Source organism: Coenobita brevimanus, chromosome 60 (assembly GCF_032717465.1).
Source record: "Coenobita brevimanus isolate Jiangsu-jjx chromosome 60, ASM3271746v2, whole genome shotgun sequence".
Taxonomy (NCBI): domain Eukaryota; kingdom Metazoa; phylum Arthropoda; class Malacostraca; order Decapoda; family Coenobitidae; genus Coenobita; species Coenobita brevimanus.
This window is the reverse complement of record NC_137013.1, coordinates 38,143,610-38,163,837: the sequence shown is the minus strand read 5'-3', so window position 1 is coordinate 38,163,837 and position 20,228 is coordinate 38,143,610. Positions and strand designations below refer to the sequence as shown.

Here is a 20,228-nt window from a genome sequence, read left to right as displayed (position 1 = left end):
GGGGAAAAAGAAGTGTGTGGTAATCATAGGGGCATTTGTCTTCTTAGTATAATAGGAAAAGTGTATGGCAGGATACTTACTGACAGAGTTAGAGAAAGAACAGAGAAATTAGTTGGAGAAGAACAGGGAGGCTTTAGGAAGGGAAGAGGCTGTGTAGATCAGATATTCATTCTTAGATCTTTAGTGGAAAAGTTTCTAGAAAAGGGAAAGAAGTTGTATGCGGCTTTCATGGATTTGGAGAAAGCATATGACAGGGTGGATAGACAAGGATTGTGGAAAGTGTTAAGAATATATGGAGTAGATGGGAAGTTGTTGAATGCTGTGAAGAGTATGTACGATGGTGTGAAGGCTGCAGTGCGTGTGGATGGCGAACTAAGTGAATTTTTCTCTTTGAAAGTTGGGTTGAAACAGGGATGTGTCATGTCTCCGTGGTTATTCAATCTGTACATGGATGGAGTAATAAAAGAGGTACAAGGTGGGGTAGTGGATGTTGGAGTGGCCCTGGTGAGAGAGGATAATGTTTGGAAACTTCCTGTACTGTTGTTTGCAGATGATACTGTGTTGTTGAGTGAAGACGAAGGGGAGCTGCAAGGCTTGGTGGATGAGTTTGGGAGAGTGTGTAAGAAACGGAATCTGAAGGTGAATGTAGGGAAGAGTAAAGTGATGGTCTTTGAGAGAGGTGAAGTCAGTGAATGTACAGCGAGGTTGGATGGTGAGGAATTGGAAAATGTGAGTACGTTTAAGTACCTGGGTAGTGTGATGAGTAAGGATGGAGGTTTGGAGGGTGAAGTGCTTGAAAGGGTACAGCAGGGAAGAAAGGTTGCTGGTTCTTTGAAAGCAGTGATAAGAAACAGGGAAGTGAGCATGGAAGTGAAAAAGTTACTACATGACAGTATTGTGATACCAACTCTAACGTACGGAAGTGAAGCTTGGACGTTGTTGGAAGGACACAAGTCAAGAGTGACAGCAGTGGAAATGAGTTATTTAAGAGGAGCCTGTGGAGTCACGTGGAGAGATAGGCTGACGAATGAGGATATAAAGGAACGTTGTGGTGTTGATGTGGATGTGATAGGGAGAGTTATGAGGAACACACTGAGGTGGTTTGGCCATGTGGAGAGGATGGAGGGTGAAAGACTGACGAAGAGAGTGTATGTGAGTGAGGTGGAGGGGGGAAGAGGGAGGGGGAGGCCGAGGATGAGATGGAGGGATGGGGTGGAGAGGTATATGAGAGAGGGGGGTGTGAGTTGGGAGCAGGGCAGTGAAATGGCGGGGGACAGGGCGACTTTGAGGCGATTTGTTTGTGGCCACCCCAAACGGGATTGAGGCGTCTGGCAATAGATAGATAGATAGATTACATTCCTAAAACATGCTGCATTATAGAATCCCTTAGTATAATGGAAGAGCCAGCCCAATGTCAGGAGAAGCAACAACTCTTTACACATTCTTCCAACCATTCCTTACCTTTCCTACTGAGCTACCTCTAACAATCATGTCCCCCAAATAACAAAACTCATCCAAACACACATTCCTAAAACATGCTGCATACAAGAATCCCTTAGTATAATGGGAGAGCAAGCTTAATGTCAGGACAGACAACAACTCCTTACACATTCTTCCAAGAATTCCTTACCTTTGTTACTGAGCTACCTCTAACACATACCGTCTCCTAAATAACAAAACTCATCCAGACACTCAAAAGATTCTCCAGCAAGATTAGTCTTATCCTGCCTTTATCCTTCTGTACGCTCTCCTGTACATACTGCGCACCTAAAATCAGCATCATTTTGTAGCCTACCTCTAATACCACGACAGAACATCTCTTGTGCATCAAATTATCACAAACACTGCTTAACATGAGTTATTTTCCACACCGTTGTAGCAAAAGGAATGTGGCCATACTCCTGCTATGACAATGCTGTTCCCTACCCTAGATATCATCACTTTTGTTTTATCCATGTTTACTTTCAAACCCTTGTGCCCCATTCCAACTCTCCATTTCCTAACTCCTTCCTCTGCTACCCTCTCATTCTCTGTGATCCACACCAAGATAACTGCATACAATGCCTCCCATGGAAGTCCAGGTCTGAAATCACATGGGCAAGCTTCAAGCACCATGATAAACCCTGATGCACACCAACTTTCAAAGAAAATTCATCACTTAAACCTTCTTTCACTCTCACCTAGAAACTGGCACCCTCATACATAACTATAACCACTCCAACTACGCACTCCTTAACCCCTCTGTGGCCGAAGGCCTGGAATTTTCGGTGCACACCAGGCCGACGCCGGGGCCATTTTTTGAAGTCTCGAAAATTGATTTTTTTTTCTTGCCATACTGAAGAGAAAGTTCAAATGCACCTAACAGTGCAAATCCCAGCTTCCTAGACGCATTTTATTGCTTGCAATGGAGTGAGGAAGTTGCAGAAATATCAGCAACCGATATCCGCTGCCCAGGGGCATGCCGCAATGCAACTAGGCAGGTGTTGTTATTTTTTTTTTTACCTCCCAAAACAATACAAATGGTGCTGAAATGTTGTGCATATATGAGATATGATGATAATGAATGATTTCAGTAGGGTACATAATCTGTTAGGAATGACTGGAGAAAAAAAATTGTTATGAATACTTTTGCACCTTTTTGATATAAAATATGTTTATGGTAGTTTTGAGTTATTTTTTACATTGTCATTGTGCCCATGCTTGGAAAAGGGAGCGAAAGTTTAATTTTCGGTCCTAAATGAGAAAACTGCATGTCCTCCAAGGTTAGACTCTGCCACAGGAGAATAAAGTGGAGGGTCAGATCCGATTAGCAATGTGGAGGTTGAGTCACAACTTCGAGCTCCCACACCACGAGCATGGCTAAAAAAAAAATCGTAATGCAGTTTCACAAGTCTAATTATTACGAATACAGATACAAGGCAGAAATAAATAAGTTTATAGACGGGGGAAAACGTACTTTTTCCGTAATAACATGTTCATCTTCCACTATAATTTTATGTTCATCTTTATCATTTTACCTTGTTATTTTCGCATTATATATTGCTGTCTCATAAACAAGGTGGTTGTATGTGTTTTGCAAGGGAGGAAAAAGATTGTATTTACTGTCCGGGTCGAGATAATGAGTGTAACTATGTGTTTTTAGGCATGGCCACGAGAGAAAAAATCGTACATCCACTCGTCATGACAGCAGGTGATGAACTGACATGATATGTGAGAGGGTGAAGTCAAGGTCAGTCTCATGTCCCAGATTTTCATTCACTTCCCAAAGGTTTTCACAGTTTTCTACAAGTTGCACTGCATCAAATGATCCAAACCAGTACAACAAACCTGAGCAAATAGGTAAAGATATCAAGACAAAAATTTATTTTTCACTTATTATCATGTTAAATCCATTCATCACAGCAGCAGGCTTTGAACTGCTTGATGAGGTGTATGGGAGTGTAGTGTAGGTCAGTGTGAAGACGTTTAGAACGTTCGTTCACTTCCCAAAAATTTTTGCAGTTTTTTATAGGCCACGCTCAAAAGACGCCTGCGGCCATTGATCGGCTAAACGTCACTCGACGCTGGCGGCCACGGAGGGGTTATTCCTAAGCTTTTTCACTGTCCACTTCACAACCTCCCTGGACACTGTCAAAAACTTCTCCAAATCAATAAAATCAAAGTGCAGCCTTCTCTTCTTTCCTATATACTTTTTCTGAAGCTGTTAAACACAGAATATTGCCTCAGTGGCTCCTTTGCCTGGCATAAACCCAAACTGCATCACATCAATCTTCACTCTTTTTCTTATCATTTCTGCCAGGATTCTCTCCATTTATCTTCATTATCTTGTCCAAAAGCTTTATGCCTCTGTAATATGGTCTTTCCAAGGCATCACCCTTCCCCTTACACATATCATTCCAAAATTTAATAAAAATTTCTTGTAAGCGCAAAAACAAAACACTGTACAGTATGCATTAGATCTTTGGGGTTAAGAGGAGGCGATAACCCTTATGCCTCATGCCATTACAATATGCCACAAATGCATTACTGACCTGGGTGGCACAAGACCTCCTGGGCGTGGCTGTGACTGTGCCTCAAGGATCTGTCTGGCCAGTAGCACGGGGTTCCTGACGCCTGGCACAGCGCCCACCGCACCATGACGCAGGGTGTGCCCATCCATCACACTTGCATCACACTCTACAGCACCTGTAACAACACAAAAATATCATCATCATCACTGTTCACCACTGATCACCATCACCATCATCCAGACCTCCTTTCCCACCCCAAGGTGGGGTCAGATAGGGTCTTGTGAGCCATTAAAAGAAAGAAAAAAAAAAAAAAAAAAAAAAAAAACTGTGAGGTACTAACCAAGTTTGCCTGATTAAATGAGCCATACCCAATCACTCACCATTTAAGTCCCTGGAATCTTGGCTCTACATAAAAAAAAAAAAAAAGGCATGTAGCTTTACACTCAGCTATCAGAGAATCAATCCTACAACTCTCAAGTTAAAAGGAGGAGCCAAATCCAAGTCATAAACTTCTTGACACGAAATTCATCCAGCAAGCTCTTCTTGGGGAAAAAAAAAAAAAAAAAAACTACTTGTCAGCTGTCTAACCTCATTGGCTTCTATACCTCTTTTTCTCACACACTTGTCTACCACATAGATCCACATTCTTCTAGGTCTATAACTTCTCCTCCCATCTTCAATTTAGCTCTGATTTACCGTTTTCATCAATCTAATCACTCTTATTCTCTCCATGTGCCCATACCATCTAAGCACACTCTCTTCCACTCTGGTGTCCACAGACTTCCTTACTCCACATCTTTCATAAATCATTATCCTATCTACTCTCTGCACTCTGCACACACTGCTCAAGAGTCCCATCACTGCTCTCACTCATACCACTCTCTTCCGCCTCTCAACTTCTTCCATGCCCCTATTTCTCATCCATTCATTGTATGCTTTCTTCTTTTGTGCCACAGCCTGTCTCAACTCTTCATTCCACCACGCTGTTCCTTGCACACCCCTCCGTCTTCTCTTCATCCCACACACCACATCGCATGCTGCACAAATTTCTTCGGTGAATATCCTGCACACACCTTCCATGTCCCTCTAACTTGACTTTAGCTAACTTAAGTAAATATGCACACCGTCTGCAGTGAGTGAAGACCCGTAGCCGGCATTGGTGCGTGGAGAGTCTTCGAGGACCTGTGTGGCGGTACACACAGCATCCACTGCGTTCCCACCTCCTCGTAACACTTCCATGGCCTGACGATGTGGAAAGAAAATGGTTAAAAAGTTGGCTAGTTATTCTAAACCCACTGAACCCAAAGATATTACTTTCATTTTAGTCTTGCCATCTACTGACAAATTAATTCATCTCTAAACAGGCTGTCAATAACAGAGGGATTAGACAGATACAGTATAGCCTTAACCCCTTGAGTCCTGCAGTATACCGGCATTTTATTTTTTTATTCTTATGACATCCTAACAATTTATTGTTTAGGAGAGTGCCCCTGTAATGAAAGATATAAAGGAGGCTATAATCCCCTCCAGTCTGAAAAGTCTCTGCTGAGCTGAATAAATCTGTCTGTATGTAGAAAGAACAAAGTCGCAATATACGTGATGAGGATGGAGTCGATAAATACCTTCAGTGTGTAAGGCCTTTCATCAAGTTGAATAAATCTGTTTGGTGACAGCAAGGAAAAAAAAAAAAAAAAAACTGTAGCAGATGTCACCTGGATTCAATTAAAACTTAAATCATGAGGAGGAAGACAAGCCTGCATTTTTTTTTTTTTTTTGTAAATAGGCCATTTGATTAAAACAAATCATGAGGAGGAAGATAAGCGTGCATTTTTTTTTTTTACTATGCCAAATGATTATAACTTAAATCATGATAAGGAAGGCAAGACAGCATCTTCTTTTTTATGATAATTTCTGAAGCACATGACAAAGACAAAACATGTCTGGCCCTTGAATTGTTGCTGTCTGCACTCAGTAAACTGGGTTGCAGGGTGATCACATTAAACAACCACAGGCATTTCACTCCCGTTCATCAAAAATTTGTGGATAGCTTTTCCATTTGTAGTATATATTTAACCCCTTCAACATGAAGACACTATTTTACAGTTTCTCCTTGCTATCTCTAAACAATTTGTTCAAGCCTAGGGGAGACTTCTTGTGGGGGTTAATGACTGCCATATCTAACCATCCAGTCTAGTAATTGCAAAAATAAAACTGAAATGAATCATTGTACTGTACTGTACTGACGGATAAAGCAATTACACCCTTTCACTGTCATGGCAAGGTTCTGATGAGAAGCCTACTGTACATGAGATGGTGCTGTGCACCTTCAGTGGAGCAGCTGCAGCATCCACCTAGGAGCCAAACCTCCTCATTTTTCCATGAAATGTGCCTTGAGAAGGACCCTGGTCTGACAAATGTGAAGTGCTATCTACCACAAGGGGGCGCTAGATCCCTGAACCACGCATGTACAGTACTGTGCCTGTAGGATGGTCCCATAGAAGCAATTGCTTACCTGTGACTGACAGGTCTGCTCGGCCAGAGAGACTGATGAAGCAATAAGAATGAACTGTTATGGTGAAAATTATGTATATTGTTTTATTCTTGCCTGCCCTTTACAAATCATTCAGCAGAAACACACTCAACACAGCTAAAGATTTATATGTGTAACATTTTGTTGGGTGGTAAAATATGTAATAGGCACTTTACTCTCTTTAAACCCACACATTTTTATTAACCTTTAAGACAGCAGGGATTTTCCTTCAACTAAATAAAACTGCCAAGTGATAGCCAGAATGATGTATCTGAGTGAGGTCCTGCCCTCAATTGGATTCACTGATATGGTCTCCAACCTATGTAGACCAATTTTCCTTACACATACAACAAGTACGTGACAAATCCGACACTAACCTGGTTGCATGCTTGCTTCATTAACTTCTTGTACTCTCCTTTGAGCGACGAGGAGTGGCTCCCTGCACCTGTAAGCAATATGTACTATAAACACAAGACACAATGTACGACAATTAAAAAAAAATTGCAGGAATGCAGTACAGTATTCCCTCTTTCAGCACACACTCACTACAAAGCTGTTATGGTAATTTTCATGTACTGTGGCAGTGTGTACCACTAAGCAGTTAGGGTATGCAATGAACGATCAGAGTTGATACTGTGCAATGATAAAAGCATTAATCTTAATGTATCACTTATTTTTTCCAGCTACTGTACATATTAACAATTAAAATACTGTATACAGATAATTTGAATCACATCAGATAAAATCTGATACTTCTTGCAGTCCTGAATATGATAATTTTAATGTATGATAACAATCTTTGCTTCTTTAATAAAGCTAACCATCTTTATTAAGTGGGTGGTAGGGGTGCTCACCATCCACTCACTCAATGTAGTGCTGCTTTCTGGTGACTCCCCTTTCCTCTCTTCCTTCCTCTTCTGTCTTTCCTTCATTCGTTCCTCTTCCTTCTGCCTATAGGTGACTGTACACTGAGGAATATGCCAAATGGTTTTCTGTACACCAGCAAACCATTTACAGTACTATGCTGGGTGGTAACCAGATAACCATATTATGGCGCCTAATGGTTTAGTGGGCAATTAAGGCGTTCCAATCGGATTGAGCCGGTGCAGGTTTCTACCCAAGGGGTGGTTGGGGTTTATTGCTCATGCAATGCCACTCAAGGATGAGTGAGGCTGGTCACTCTCAGAGATCTTAAATGTCTGGACCAACTTGCCTAGCCTCGGGCTCCTATGCTCCTCATGAGGCAACACAGGATTAGATGATGATGATGATCATCATCATCATCATCATCACCATTTTTCTGCAATTTTCACAAAACATGGTACAGTACAGTACTTGAGCTTTTAGAAACACATTTAGTATTCAGTATGGAATTACTGTACATTCAGCTATAACAAGGATGTAGTGTATGAGATCATTATAAAATTATGTTAAGTATGGATATCATGAATGAGATGATTAAATAAATGAACTAAAGTGAGCACATCTCTCCGGCAAGGGCAATGCAATTTCCAAACCACTCTTCATAATGGGTTACATTTTCTCATTACTGATTTGGGTTTCACAAAAAATGTTATCCGGATCCAGAATCTGTAATATGATCTGGATCAGTCCCAAAAGTTAATTAATTGCTCCCTGGGACATGGGCTATCAACCCACCAAATTTGGTCCAAATCTCTCTTTTAGTTTTTGAGTAATCCTGCAACAGACAAACAAACAAACAAAGGTGAAAACATACTTTCCTTGTCAGAGAGAATGAGGAGGGAACACTACTAATGTGTCCTCATCCCAAACCATATTATTTTACAAATGATGGAGTGGAGTTCTTAACCTCTTCAACCGTAAGGCACAATTTTTATTTGGTTTATACTTATGTTAGTGAGGTGGAGGCTGAGGATGAGGTGAAGTGATGGAGTGGAGAGGGATATGAGACAGGGCAGCAAAATGGTGAGGGACAGGGCAAAAAGGAGGTGATTTGTTTGTGGTCACCCCTTATGGGATTAAGGCATTTGGCTATAGATAGATAGAGAGAGAGACATCGATAGATTCTGCTGCTATCAGACAACTTTTATCTGATCATTAGAGGACACTAATATACAACAGGGTTATCAAAGACTATGCCTAATCCATCTACTTGTACAAAATTTCTCCTGAACTGAATAAACACATATGGAGATAGCAATAATGACATGAAAAGGGCACCACTGTACTGAAAGGGATAATAAAATGGTCTGGAGGCAGCAAAAATATACTGTAACAAAGCCACCATCCCACTACAAGAATTTGCTAGTTGACATTGTTTCTAACATCTTCACCATGGAAGGTCATCCCTACAATGAAAAAAATCACCTGGAGATAACAGAATTAACTCTAATCCAATAATGTACTGTATTTTCATTTTACCCAAGCCAGCAACAAAATATTTTAATTAAACTCAAGAAGGATCTCTAGTAGTCTACGGAGTTAATTAATACCTTATCTAATCCCTGCAGTTTGCCAAGTCTCTCCTCAGTTGAAGAATTTTAACAATACTGATTAGATGATGAATGAATTAATGAATGAAAGTCTACAGATAACAAGAATATAGGCTACTATAAACTACATCACCAGACTGAAAGGTTAAAGACATATCTTTAGGAGGAGAATAAGACAAAACTGGAAGCATATACGTAAAATATATAAAGTACTACAAAATAAGGATAAACTCAAGAAGTAATGGTGACTTGTACCCTACACACAAACAAAACATACAGAACAGGAAGTCAGTCCTATATCGCTGTATCCCCTTAACAATGTAGGGTCCAAAGCTATACCGGGTAGCCTTTGTTTTAACCAGAAAATCTCAACGTTTTATCGAGTCAGTTGATGCCAGAGTATGGTCAGATTGGAGCACTAATCTGACTCATAACCAAGGGCATTCCTTCCTTCCTCAAAACTAAGACTCAATAAATTTCACGTAACTATGACTTAGTACACTATTCAAGTAAGGGAAATGGCCTAGTCGAAAACAGACTGCTATGACATTGCCAACAGCATCATATTTCTGGCAGCCAGCACATGATCAAAAGCCTCCAGTCAACCATGAGAGATTCAAACCTGTACACGAAAGCCAAAATCATCAATCCAATTGGTGATTTTACTAAAAGACTATCTGGCATCTGCAATAGTTTACTTATCCCCTTCAGTCCAACAACATGCTGTATTTTTAAGTTTCATTTTTGCTTCCTCCAGACACTTTTATTTAGTTACGGAAAGATCTCTGATGGTGAAGGAGTACACCAAGGTTATGCCTAACATCTCTAGTTCAGCAAGTCTCTGTAAAGCAGGGATGGTATGATTAAAAATCAAACAATTTCAGTAAAGTGATTTTCACTGAATATAATTTAAAAAAATAATTCGATCAAAATTACTTTTCATAATCTTCACAGTTAAACAATATATTACACAACTCTGTCTGCTCTGTCACTTATGTATTTATCTAAAATCTATTTGCATCACACAGTCAGACAGACTGCACGACACATAACAACAGTTTAGGATTTGTACCAGTCTTTTAAAACATGACTCGAAGTTGTGTTGGGCCTGTTCCAGAGCTTGACACTCAGTAAGGAATATTAACTTGGCAAAATGACTGAGCTTTTTTTTTTCTCTCTCTCTCTCTCTCATTCTTCATTAGACTTGAAAGTAGTTTTGTTTTTGGCCTCACTATTCATACTTATTACCTCACTGGTAGTAAAGAGGAATGCCTTCACACAGAGGTACTGATACAGTATAACCATGGGGCTCTGATGCCAAGTTGTATACATGTGCCTCATCTCCATCCCTATCCCCTGAATTAAGAAGGGTGGACTGTAGAAGAAGGGAAGCTTCAGCCTGCAGATCACCAGGTTCACCTCCTGATAAGCCAGGGTCATAACAGCATTACTTCAGTAATCAGATGAATTTAAGTGGTTACTATGGCCTTAATACCACTTCTATATAATATAACTACTAGTCTGCAACTTCCAAGAGCCATATCACCCAGTAAAGAAAAACAGCTGGGTGAGTAGGCCTATACTTGTTGTCATGCTTTGCTTATAATCTGATTTTAATTCTAAAAAAAATGTGCATTTAATAACAATAATAAAAAAAGTATCAAAGCTGAATAAAACTGTCTGGGGCCAAGAGAAAAATGGAAAAACACATCATCCAACTGAATGGGGTTAAATACATAGACTTTGTCCTTTGACTATGATTCTAACAGTGTAAGAAAAAAAAATGACCAAATAAATCCTGAATGATAGTAAAGTGTCTCTACAAGATATGACACTGACCTGATAAAAATTTGTTATGGAAAGTCTGATTAGAAACATACAAATTCAGCTCTGGAAAACTTTTAGCACTAGACGGTTAAAAAACTGAAGTGATACAGCCTTATCACAAAACAGTTAGTTACCAATATGTTAAACAGTAACAATGATATAAGAATTGCCATACAGTATGTGGTCACCAGCACTGAAAATATGAACTAACTACCTTATACATTTCAACTCCAGTACAGAACCAACAAATGATATACCAGTAAGTCATATACATACAACCCAATGAAGACTTCCGTGAATATCTGAAAGGTAGTTCCTTACCTCATACCTAAATAAAGAGAAAGCCTTGGTGGGACATGTGCAGAGAGAATTAAGAGAAAACTATAATGAAAAAAAAAAAAAAAAAATCATGGGTACAACAGAACATATGCATTACTACATAACAATTAAGACAGAAAGAGGATCTAATGCTATCTATCTATCTATTGCCAGACGCTTCAATCCCGTACGGGGTGGCCACAAACAAATCGCCTCCATGTCGTCCTGGATCTAATACAATAATGGAATATGGTGCCACAGATGAAAATGACAGAAAATGACAGAAGGGCATGAAGAGCAAAGCAGTGTTTTCATGAGGATTTTTCTTAGACCAGTCAAGACCAATCTAAGTTTTCTGGACCTGCTAGATACTCACAAGAATAGATTTTAGACCAGTACCGTCCTTAACACTGTCCCTATTGGCAGGAGGATTGAGTGGGAACAGTCATGAAGGAGTCAGCTGAGTTACGGTATGTAAACAAAGAGAATGGGATGATGATAAATCAATTTGGCTATAAATATAGTTGCTATTAGCATACACAGCAGCTAATTCTACGTCACATAAAATACCTGAGAACACGCCAGTGTCACCATTTGAATCTTTATGCAGTAAATGGTTCTCATTATGTCATGAGTAGCTGACCTATTCAGTGAAAACAGAACTGTAACAATTGGAAGTAAAGGCTGTGGTACTCGTCCTTAAAGAAGTATTACTGGGAAACAGCTCTGAATGCTGTCATTACCTTATAATAATCCAGAGAGATTCACAAACCTTGCATTTCTCCAGACATTTATATAACCATCCCACGTCAGTGTTGTCTGTCATTTGTGCAAAATTTGATTTTTAAAAATAATAATCTTTTATTCTGTCCACCATCTTTTCCATATCAGCCATTTACCCCCACCTGTGGGATGCTTGTGGCAGTCCTTGTTTTCCAGTGCTACTGTGCATCCTTGTGCGTAGGACTGGTAAACTCTGGCGGGTTCTGCAGCAGGAATGCTTTAGACCAGTCCCAATTCCCAATCAGTCTAATTTGTCTAAAACTATTTCACCATAACAGGCACGGGACTGGTCAAAACTGGCTGGGACTGGTCAAAACTGGCTGGGACGGTCTGAAAGCCTCACAAAAATGTGGCAAAAAAGTGTGCAGTTGTATTTAACATGTAAAAAGGAAATCAAAGAAGTGCCAAAATACTGTGTGACAACAAACCATAATCAATTATTCTTTTCAGATGTCACAGTAATACTTAGGACAAATGTGAGAAACAGATTTAAAGATGCGGAAACAAAATGTACTGGATGAGACAATGAAAAAGAAAATTTAGAAAATTCCATCCTGTACTGTCTTTTACATCAAACCCTAACCCCTTCACACCCAGGACATATGTATTTATCTCTGTGCTGCACCAGGCATGTGTGCCCATGAAGTAAACCCTTACATCCTATTGCATCAATGTTTTCTCAGAGCTTATATCTCAGTGGTACAGAGGAGTGGGAGTGTTTCTGAGTCTGGTATTGGCCGCTGAAGCTCTCAGAAGGCCCGCTAACCAACCAATCATATGCGTCTGGGCGCGATGGACTTAAGGGAAAAGAGTCAGTTATCTGCACGTGTAGAGACAAAACTGTTTGGTAAACAATCATTATGAAAACTTAGATGAAGTAAAATTATTACTACTGATAAATAAACTTGTGGGAAAAAAAAAAAAACTAATAAGCTCAACCATAGAGGAACTAGAACCTGGAACTTCAAAGGGAAGACCATTGAGGCAAGGCAGATCAGTGCTGGGCTTGGTTGAGTTACGATGTTTGGCTACTATCGGGTTTTTCAATCTCATTCATATTTTAATTAGTCCACATAATACTTTTACCCCATAATAAACCTATTAAATGAAAGGCATAACCTCTATGGTATGAATAGAAAGATAGTGAAAAAAATAAAAGAAGTTACGTGGAAAATATCATCGGATCACAATTTAAACTCATGAAAACTGAAGCCCCAAACTACTCCTAGCATTACCTTTACCAAATTATTGTTACAAAAACTAACAAACATTTCTTCAGTTACCGGTACAAACTTCGACCGAGACCTGACATGTATTTCACTAAAGCAGGCTGTATTAATGCCACCTGTGCTTTGGGTAATTTGATTACATACACTTCAAATGGCCTGGGAGAGTCATGTCACAATAACCTAATGCACAGTAATGATATAAAAATATTTTCAAATTAGGGATAATGCAATTCTAGAAAACCTAGAAGCCTCTACAAGCACAATGCCAGAGGATATGAAAAAAAAATAATAAAAAATAAAACATCCCTCTTGAAGTGAAAACCGCCCTAAAATGTGAGATATATGTGTTAACCCAGTGAGGTGACAGGTGATGAAATAGGTTAATTGGTGTTGGGGTGTGAGGAGCGTGAGGGTGACTGGGGGGGTGTAGGTCCGCCCCGCCAACACTGCCTCATATCTGCCCCTCACACGCCCACCCCCCGCCCACCATACCGCCCACACTCACCTACATGCACCGCCACCACCCCGGACATGGCTGCTCCACTACGCCGCCAGCTGTAACATGAGGTAGATGATGATGGGAAGGGAAAAAGACGAGGAGGGACGCAAAGCGATTTTTGTTTACATCGCGCTTCGGGAAACAGATGACGAGCGGGGCCGCGTCAGGTCCAGCCTCATCTTTTTAAAAATGCTCCCTCTTTTTTACAATCTGATTTTGTCCACAGGCGCCTAGAATTTGAATATATGATAGACTAAGGAAATACGGTGGAGGCTTGGAGGTGCGGAGTGCCCAGTTAGGCGTGTGTGGGGACCTGAGCGGCCTATGTAGTACCCGGCCTAGAGGGAACTGAGTGCATTGATCCCAAAACACTCGCATTTATCTCCCCCTACCCGGTAAAATAAAGCTCAGTGTAAATTCCCGTCCTTTAAGGTCGATGTTTTACATTTCAAGAAGCACGTGTTTCACATTTTCCACCGGCAGTTGCTACAAGTGTCTCAGGAATTGGGCTATGTAGTTAGAAGATCTTAAAATGTCTTGCAACCAGCTACTGGGCCGCATGCCATTAATGCCACAGAGATTAATATCATCTTTGAACTCTGCTGTATCCAAAAAAATTGGACATGATTATCGGTTTTCATTGATTATACGAATTCTTGCGCTTGTGGGTTGTGCATGCGGCTAACCAGAACCGACCACGTGGGCTGACATGAACACTCGATTCCATTATTTTTCGATAATTTGCGACTGAGTTAGGATGTTGCACGCTTGAACTTGAACTTGCACGCTCACATTCTTATCTCATAACTCATAAATATGATGCCCGTGTGGGAGGAGAAGCAGAACAAGGATGTGAGAGAAAAAGGAAGAGACGGAAGGTGAAGAGAGCATTTGTAGGCTACTGGAAATAAGTTTATCGATTTCTTGATCATCCGTTCATTCCAAAATGCTTGAGAGGCCAGTGACCAAGCAACCTTGAATAGGATCCACACATCCACACATCCTCATTTTAAAACTCTCCCAAAATGCTGCTAATTCCATGCTCTGAACAGTTTGGCTGGGATGAGCAAGAAATAAGAGGAATGCGTGCTCGGAATGCATCATTTCCTGTGACTCAGCCGAGTTTAGTAAGCTGCTTAGGACCAACGTTTTCTCGGCATCGTTCACACTTTTCGTAGGAATTCCTGATGTCGGTTGTGGTACGGAAGTGTTACATTCCTCGCGTCCTTTGTGTGTGTGTGTGTGTGTGTGTGTGTTGGTAAAATAGGCAGGAATGCGTTCGTTGAGAAACTTGTTTATTTACAGTAATTTCTTGAGATGGTGGCGGTTATCCTCCATAGTGATGCTCGGGATTTCCCTTACTTGTTCCTTCTCCCTCTCCCCTCCCCCTCCCCTTCATTTTCCCTTTACCTTTTGCTTCCCCCTCCCTTTTACCTCATTTTCCCATCTCCTTATTCCTTACTCTTCTCTCTCCCCTATCTCTACGTTCCCCAACCTCTTCTCCATTTTCCCTACGCTTCTCTTTTCCTCTTTCTTCCTGCCCTCCCCCCCTTTCAGTTTTCCTTCCTTCTCCCTGACCCGTTCCTTTTCCCTTCCCTTCCCCCTCCCTTTTCTCTTCCCCTCCCCCTTTCTCTTCCCCTTCCTCTCCCCTTCCATTCCCATATCCTCTCCCTTACCTCCCTTCCCATCCTCATCCTTCTCTTTTTCCCTCCCACCCTCTTCTTCCTCTCTCCTCCCGTTATTCCTCCCTTTCCATTCTCTTCCCTCTTCGTCCCTTATTTTCGTCCCAACCACTTCGCTCTTACCGATCTACATCCGCTCTTTCTTTTTTCCCCCTATATTATCACTGGTCCGTCCTCTTCCAAAGTACAACAACAATAACAATAATAAATCCATCCATCCATCCATCCATCATCCAATCCTACGTTGCTCCATGCGAGCGTAGGAGCCCGGGGCTAGGCAAGTTGGTCTTGACATTTAAGATGAGAGTGAAACAATAAATAATAATAATAATAATAATAATAAATGAAAGTCTGAAAACACTTAGAACAATTAGAAGACTCTCATTCTACTCATCTACCTGTTTCTCCATCTACCTGTCTGCACACAAGAACACACTCATGAGCACAGAAACTCATACATAATAACACAGTATGCAAACACACACGCATGACAACATGGGCACACAGAACAGATGCTGCTGTTGTTGACTATCCCAGGTCTGTCTGGCCGAGCAGAACCATCTACCGCAGGTAAGTAATCGCACCTGAGGGGCCACCCCGCGCAGTGAAACAATGTTCCCTTGCAGCAGACAGCGCCTTGCCACAAGACGCAGCAAAAAAGTGTATAAGCTTGGTTCTTGGATGGATGCCGCATTTGCGTCTCCACCCATTTAACAGAGGCACCATAGTAAACATTTCACCCTGAAATTTGGATATATGCTTACCACCCTGAGTTGTAAATAGTTTTCTGGGTTACAGGAAACCATTATGTGGTTACCGGGCGGAAACTATTATGTTTGTCCCTCAGTGTAGTCACCTTAAGTGTAAAGAAAAGTAATACGAGGTGACAAAAAAGCTGAGATAAAATAGGAAGAGAACAGAGCAAACACAGAAAACGAATGAAAAAGGTGAAGGAAAAAGTAAACATCACAACATCATGTGAGTGGATGATGGGTGCCCCTATCATACTACAGTATACAACCGACGTGAACATGAGCACAAAAACGTAGAAAAAACATTCGCAAACATACAGAAACGACAAAGATAACAGACCTACAGAGAGAGAGAGAGAGAGAGAGAGAGAGGCGCGCAGGAACACACAGTAGCATAAAAAAACGCACATTCAGAAATGCATAGACTGAAAATCCACAGAAGGCAAACGTACATACGGGAACACACACACACACACACACACACACACATATATATAGGAGAACATATACTCGGCACATGAACACGTACAGTACACACTCAGGCCTAAGGACACAGAAGTATAAATATTGGAAAACACGTACGTCCCCCAAACAGGCATACACAGAAGCAGACACTAGTGCCATGAATGCAGTGAGATTTTCAGAATACAAATACGCACACGTATACTGGTCCTGTGTTGCACATAGCCTCACCGATAGGTTAAATACAGTCACACGCACATGCTCTATCAAACGCACACATGCAAGTAAACACACATACACACATCTTCACTCATACAGACACCCATCTTCACACACACACACACACACACACACACACACACACACACATGCTGAGGCAGGTTCATTCGTGGTTACCTAAACATACATAGCACCTATAAGCACACACGTACATGAGCACATATTCAACACTTACACATACTCACACGCACAGATTCACTCAGATGCTTTATACGGACACACGCACACACATATATGCTCAAGCATGTTGTGCATAGTTAAGGCACACACACATACACACATACTGGGGCCTACACACATGCACGCACACATGCCCTCAAACGTACATCTTTAGGACACACATACACACACACACACATAGCCAGCGGGAACGGTCAGTTACATTACGAACGAGTTTTTTTTTTTTTTTTTTTTTTTTAGGCGTCGCTGTTGCAGAGTCTAGGAGTACTTTAGTGCACTGCATTCTCTCTCTCTCTCCCTCTCTCTCTAGTCATTGTTGTTGTTGTTGTTGTTGTTTTGTTGTTGGTAGTGGTGATGGTTGTGTTGCGGTGATATTGTTATAAGAGATGCTATTGATGATGCTTTTGTTGATGGTGAAGCAGTTGATGTTGCTCATGTTGATGTCGGTGGTGTTGATGTTACTCTTACTGTTGTTTTGGTGGTTGTGGTGGTGGTGGTATTTTTTTTTTTCTTTCTTTTTTCAGCTGTATAAGTTGTCGGATATTTCTCCTAATTATAACTCTTCGGCATTTTTCTTAGCTTACCAAAGTGTCTGGCATATATCTTAATTGAATAAAATCGTGTTCAGTTTATCACAGTTGAATAAAATCGTCTTCAATTTATCTCAGTTGAAAGCAGTCGTCTGGTTTTAATCTCAGTTGAATAAAATCGTCTGGCATTCACCCCAGCTGAGAAGATCGACTGATGTCTCGCGAAAAAAACCATTTGACATTCACCTCAGTTAAATTAAATCATTCGGCATTGATATCAGCCAAATAAAATCGTCAGGTATCTCGGATGAATAAGATCACTCAGTATTTTTCACCTTAAATAAATTGATATTCCTTCCACTTGAACTAAATTATATATATCAACCGAATAAATCATTGTGTACCGGATTATATATCAGCCGAATAATTCATTGTATATTTTGATTACGTACGGGTACATGACAGCCCTACGCCCCTGTGGTCAGTTGCTTTCATCCGACGCCACTGGGTCACTCCATTACATTGAATAGTAGCCGTCGTTGCAGGAAATTCGGTGAGACTTTTAGCTATGAGGTAGAAATGAGTCTCCTTCGTTACAAGTCAAACCCACCCTCCAGTCTGACAACATTTTTCCATCAACGGTGCTAAAAAAAAGGTTAGGGATCCTTGTCAGATGGAAACACACACACACACACACACACACACACACACACACACACACACACACACTATAAAGCCACTGAAGGACTAATGCTGGATACAAACTTGGCGGCAGGAGTATGGTAGGGGTTTGAACAGCACTCTACCACCTCCCCTCCCCCTCTCTCACTCATTCATCTATTCGCCTATCCATCCCACCATCTATCTATTTGTTTATCTACGTTATCTCCATTCCATTCACTCATTTCCTGGTCCATATCTCTTTCTCTCTCTCTCTCAGTACTGGCCCCTTCACCCCCTTCTAAATATTTCACTCGACAGACTACCCCTCCCTCTCTCTCTTCCTCCCTCCCTCTCCCTCCCCCTTCTTTCCCTCTCTCCCTACCTGTCTCTCTTCCTCTCCCCATGTCCATTCCTCTCTCTCCTCTTCCTTATCCATTTTCTTCCCTTCCTTTTCTTTTTCCTTTTCTCTCCTTTCTCTTCTTTCCCTCACTTCTTTCCTATCTCCCTTCATCACTATACCTGCGGCTTTTCTTCAATTTCTTTTTCTCTGCTTCCCTTCACCTTTTTTTCTTTTGCCCTTCCTCACCTCTGTCTCTGTCTGTCTGTCATTCTGTCTGTCTGTCTGTCTCTCTCTCTCTCTCTCTCTCTCTCTCTCTCTCACACACACACACACACACACACACACACACACACGCACATGCCTACGTCTATATTCACGAATTTATGTAAGTATTGTACATACTGTACAAACCCTCATACATAAAGAAACACACACACACACACACACACACACACACACACACACACACACACACACACACACACACACACAATCATCACTTCATAAATACATGCAATATATTTCAGTAAGGATAAACAAATAAAAGATTCATAAACAACTATATTCACACCTTATGTGTTTGTGTACGATGAAATATGTGCGTATATGACGGTGTGTAAGTAAAGCTGTGAACATGGACGTAGGCATAAATCTCTGTACGTTTGTGTGAAGGTGTGTGGGTGTGCGTGCGCGCGTGTGCGGGTGCAGTAGTGTATAAACCTGTGAACATCTACGTAGGTGTGTGTATGTGTGTATGTGTGTGTGTGTGTGTGTGTGTGTGTGTGTGGATCTGCAGTATATGCATATGCGTACAGTGAACTTCGTTCCGATGTCTTAGTTGGCTTATTCCGGCTATTTTCACAAGACCCTAATAAACTTTACGGCGGCGTCACACTGGGCAGGAAAGGGTTAACATGTTAGCCGTTTTTGCGAGCCGAATAACCAAAAGTCAGCGGGACTCAGCCAGCTAGGAAAGTCATTGCAGCGATGAGTATTCAAATAAGCTTAATATCAGTTTCTTAAATGTGAATGAATTATTCCATTAGAAGACAAGTTAAGAATAATTAAAAATGGCTCGCAAATATGGATAATGTCAGCCTTTCTTTTTTTCAGTGAGATGCCACCTTTATTTAACACTTCTCGTAATGGAGGGGTTAATTAAGGCTATGCCCACACCCCCAGTTCGAAAACAAGAGATTATTCCAGTCTTGAAATAATCAGTAAGGAGATTCTAGTATCAAAATGCGTCGTCTGGCTGACGGACTTAAAATCATACTGGGCAGTGGCAGGGGGTGTTCAGAAAGTTGGTATATCAACCCCAAGGACGTGGGCGGCGTGGGCGTGGATAGGAGCGTGGGGATAAGTGGAGTGGGCTTGAAGAGCGGCGTGGGGATGGGCAGAGTGGGCGTGATGAGCAGAGTGAGGATAGGCGGAGTGGGCGCGGAGGTGGGCGGCGTGGTGGTAGGTGGGTGGGGGTTCAGAAGGGCGGCAAATCGTCCCCCAGGGCGTGGAGAGCGGCGTGGGCGTGGACAGCGTGGGCGTGAGAGGGAGTAAGACAGGGGCGGGGGCCGGAGAACACTGAGAACAATACGGGCCAGTCCACGTCTCGCGCCTGTACGTAAGAAACAGTGAAATGAATGGCGGAGGTGTGTGTCCAGAGGGGTAGGGGG

At 41.5% G+C, this 20,228-nt stretch overlaps 2 protein-coding genes across 2 annotated transcripts in view; both read right to left on the bottom strand.

The window, feature by feature from the left end:
• The window catches only part of Tasp1 (Taspase 1), a 60,591-nt gene extending 46,800 nt beyond the window's left edge, over positions 1-13,791 (bottom strand). The window contains exons 1-4 of the mRNA XM_080275035.1: positions 13,677-13,791; positions 6,918-6,985; positions 5,135-5,252; positions 4,032-4,185 (exon numbers count right to left, since the gene is read on the bottom strand). Coding sequence (XP_080131161.1) covers positions 4,032-4,185; positions 5,135-5,252; positions 6,918-6,985; positions 13,677-13,704 — 368 coding nt within the window. The 5' untranslated portion in view covers positions 13,705-13,791. The remainder of the gene's footprint in view (positions 1-4,031; positions 4,186-5,134; positions 5,253-6,917; positions 6,986-13,676) is intronic.
• Positions 13,792-20,035: 6,244 nt separating this feature from the next.
• LOC145403385 (uncharacterized) overlaps positions 20,036-20,228 on the bottom strand; it is a 37,207-nt gene continuing 37,014 nt past the window's right edge. The window contains exon 13 of the mRNA XM_080275168.1: positions 20,036-20,170. Within this exon, the coding sequence (XP_080131294.1) occupies positions 20,036-20,170 (135 nt within the window). The remainder of the gene's footprint in view (positions 20,171-20,228) is intronic.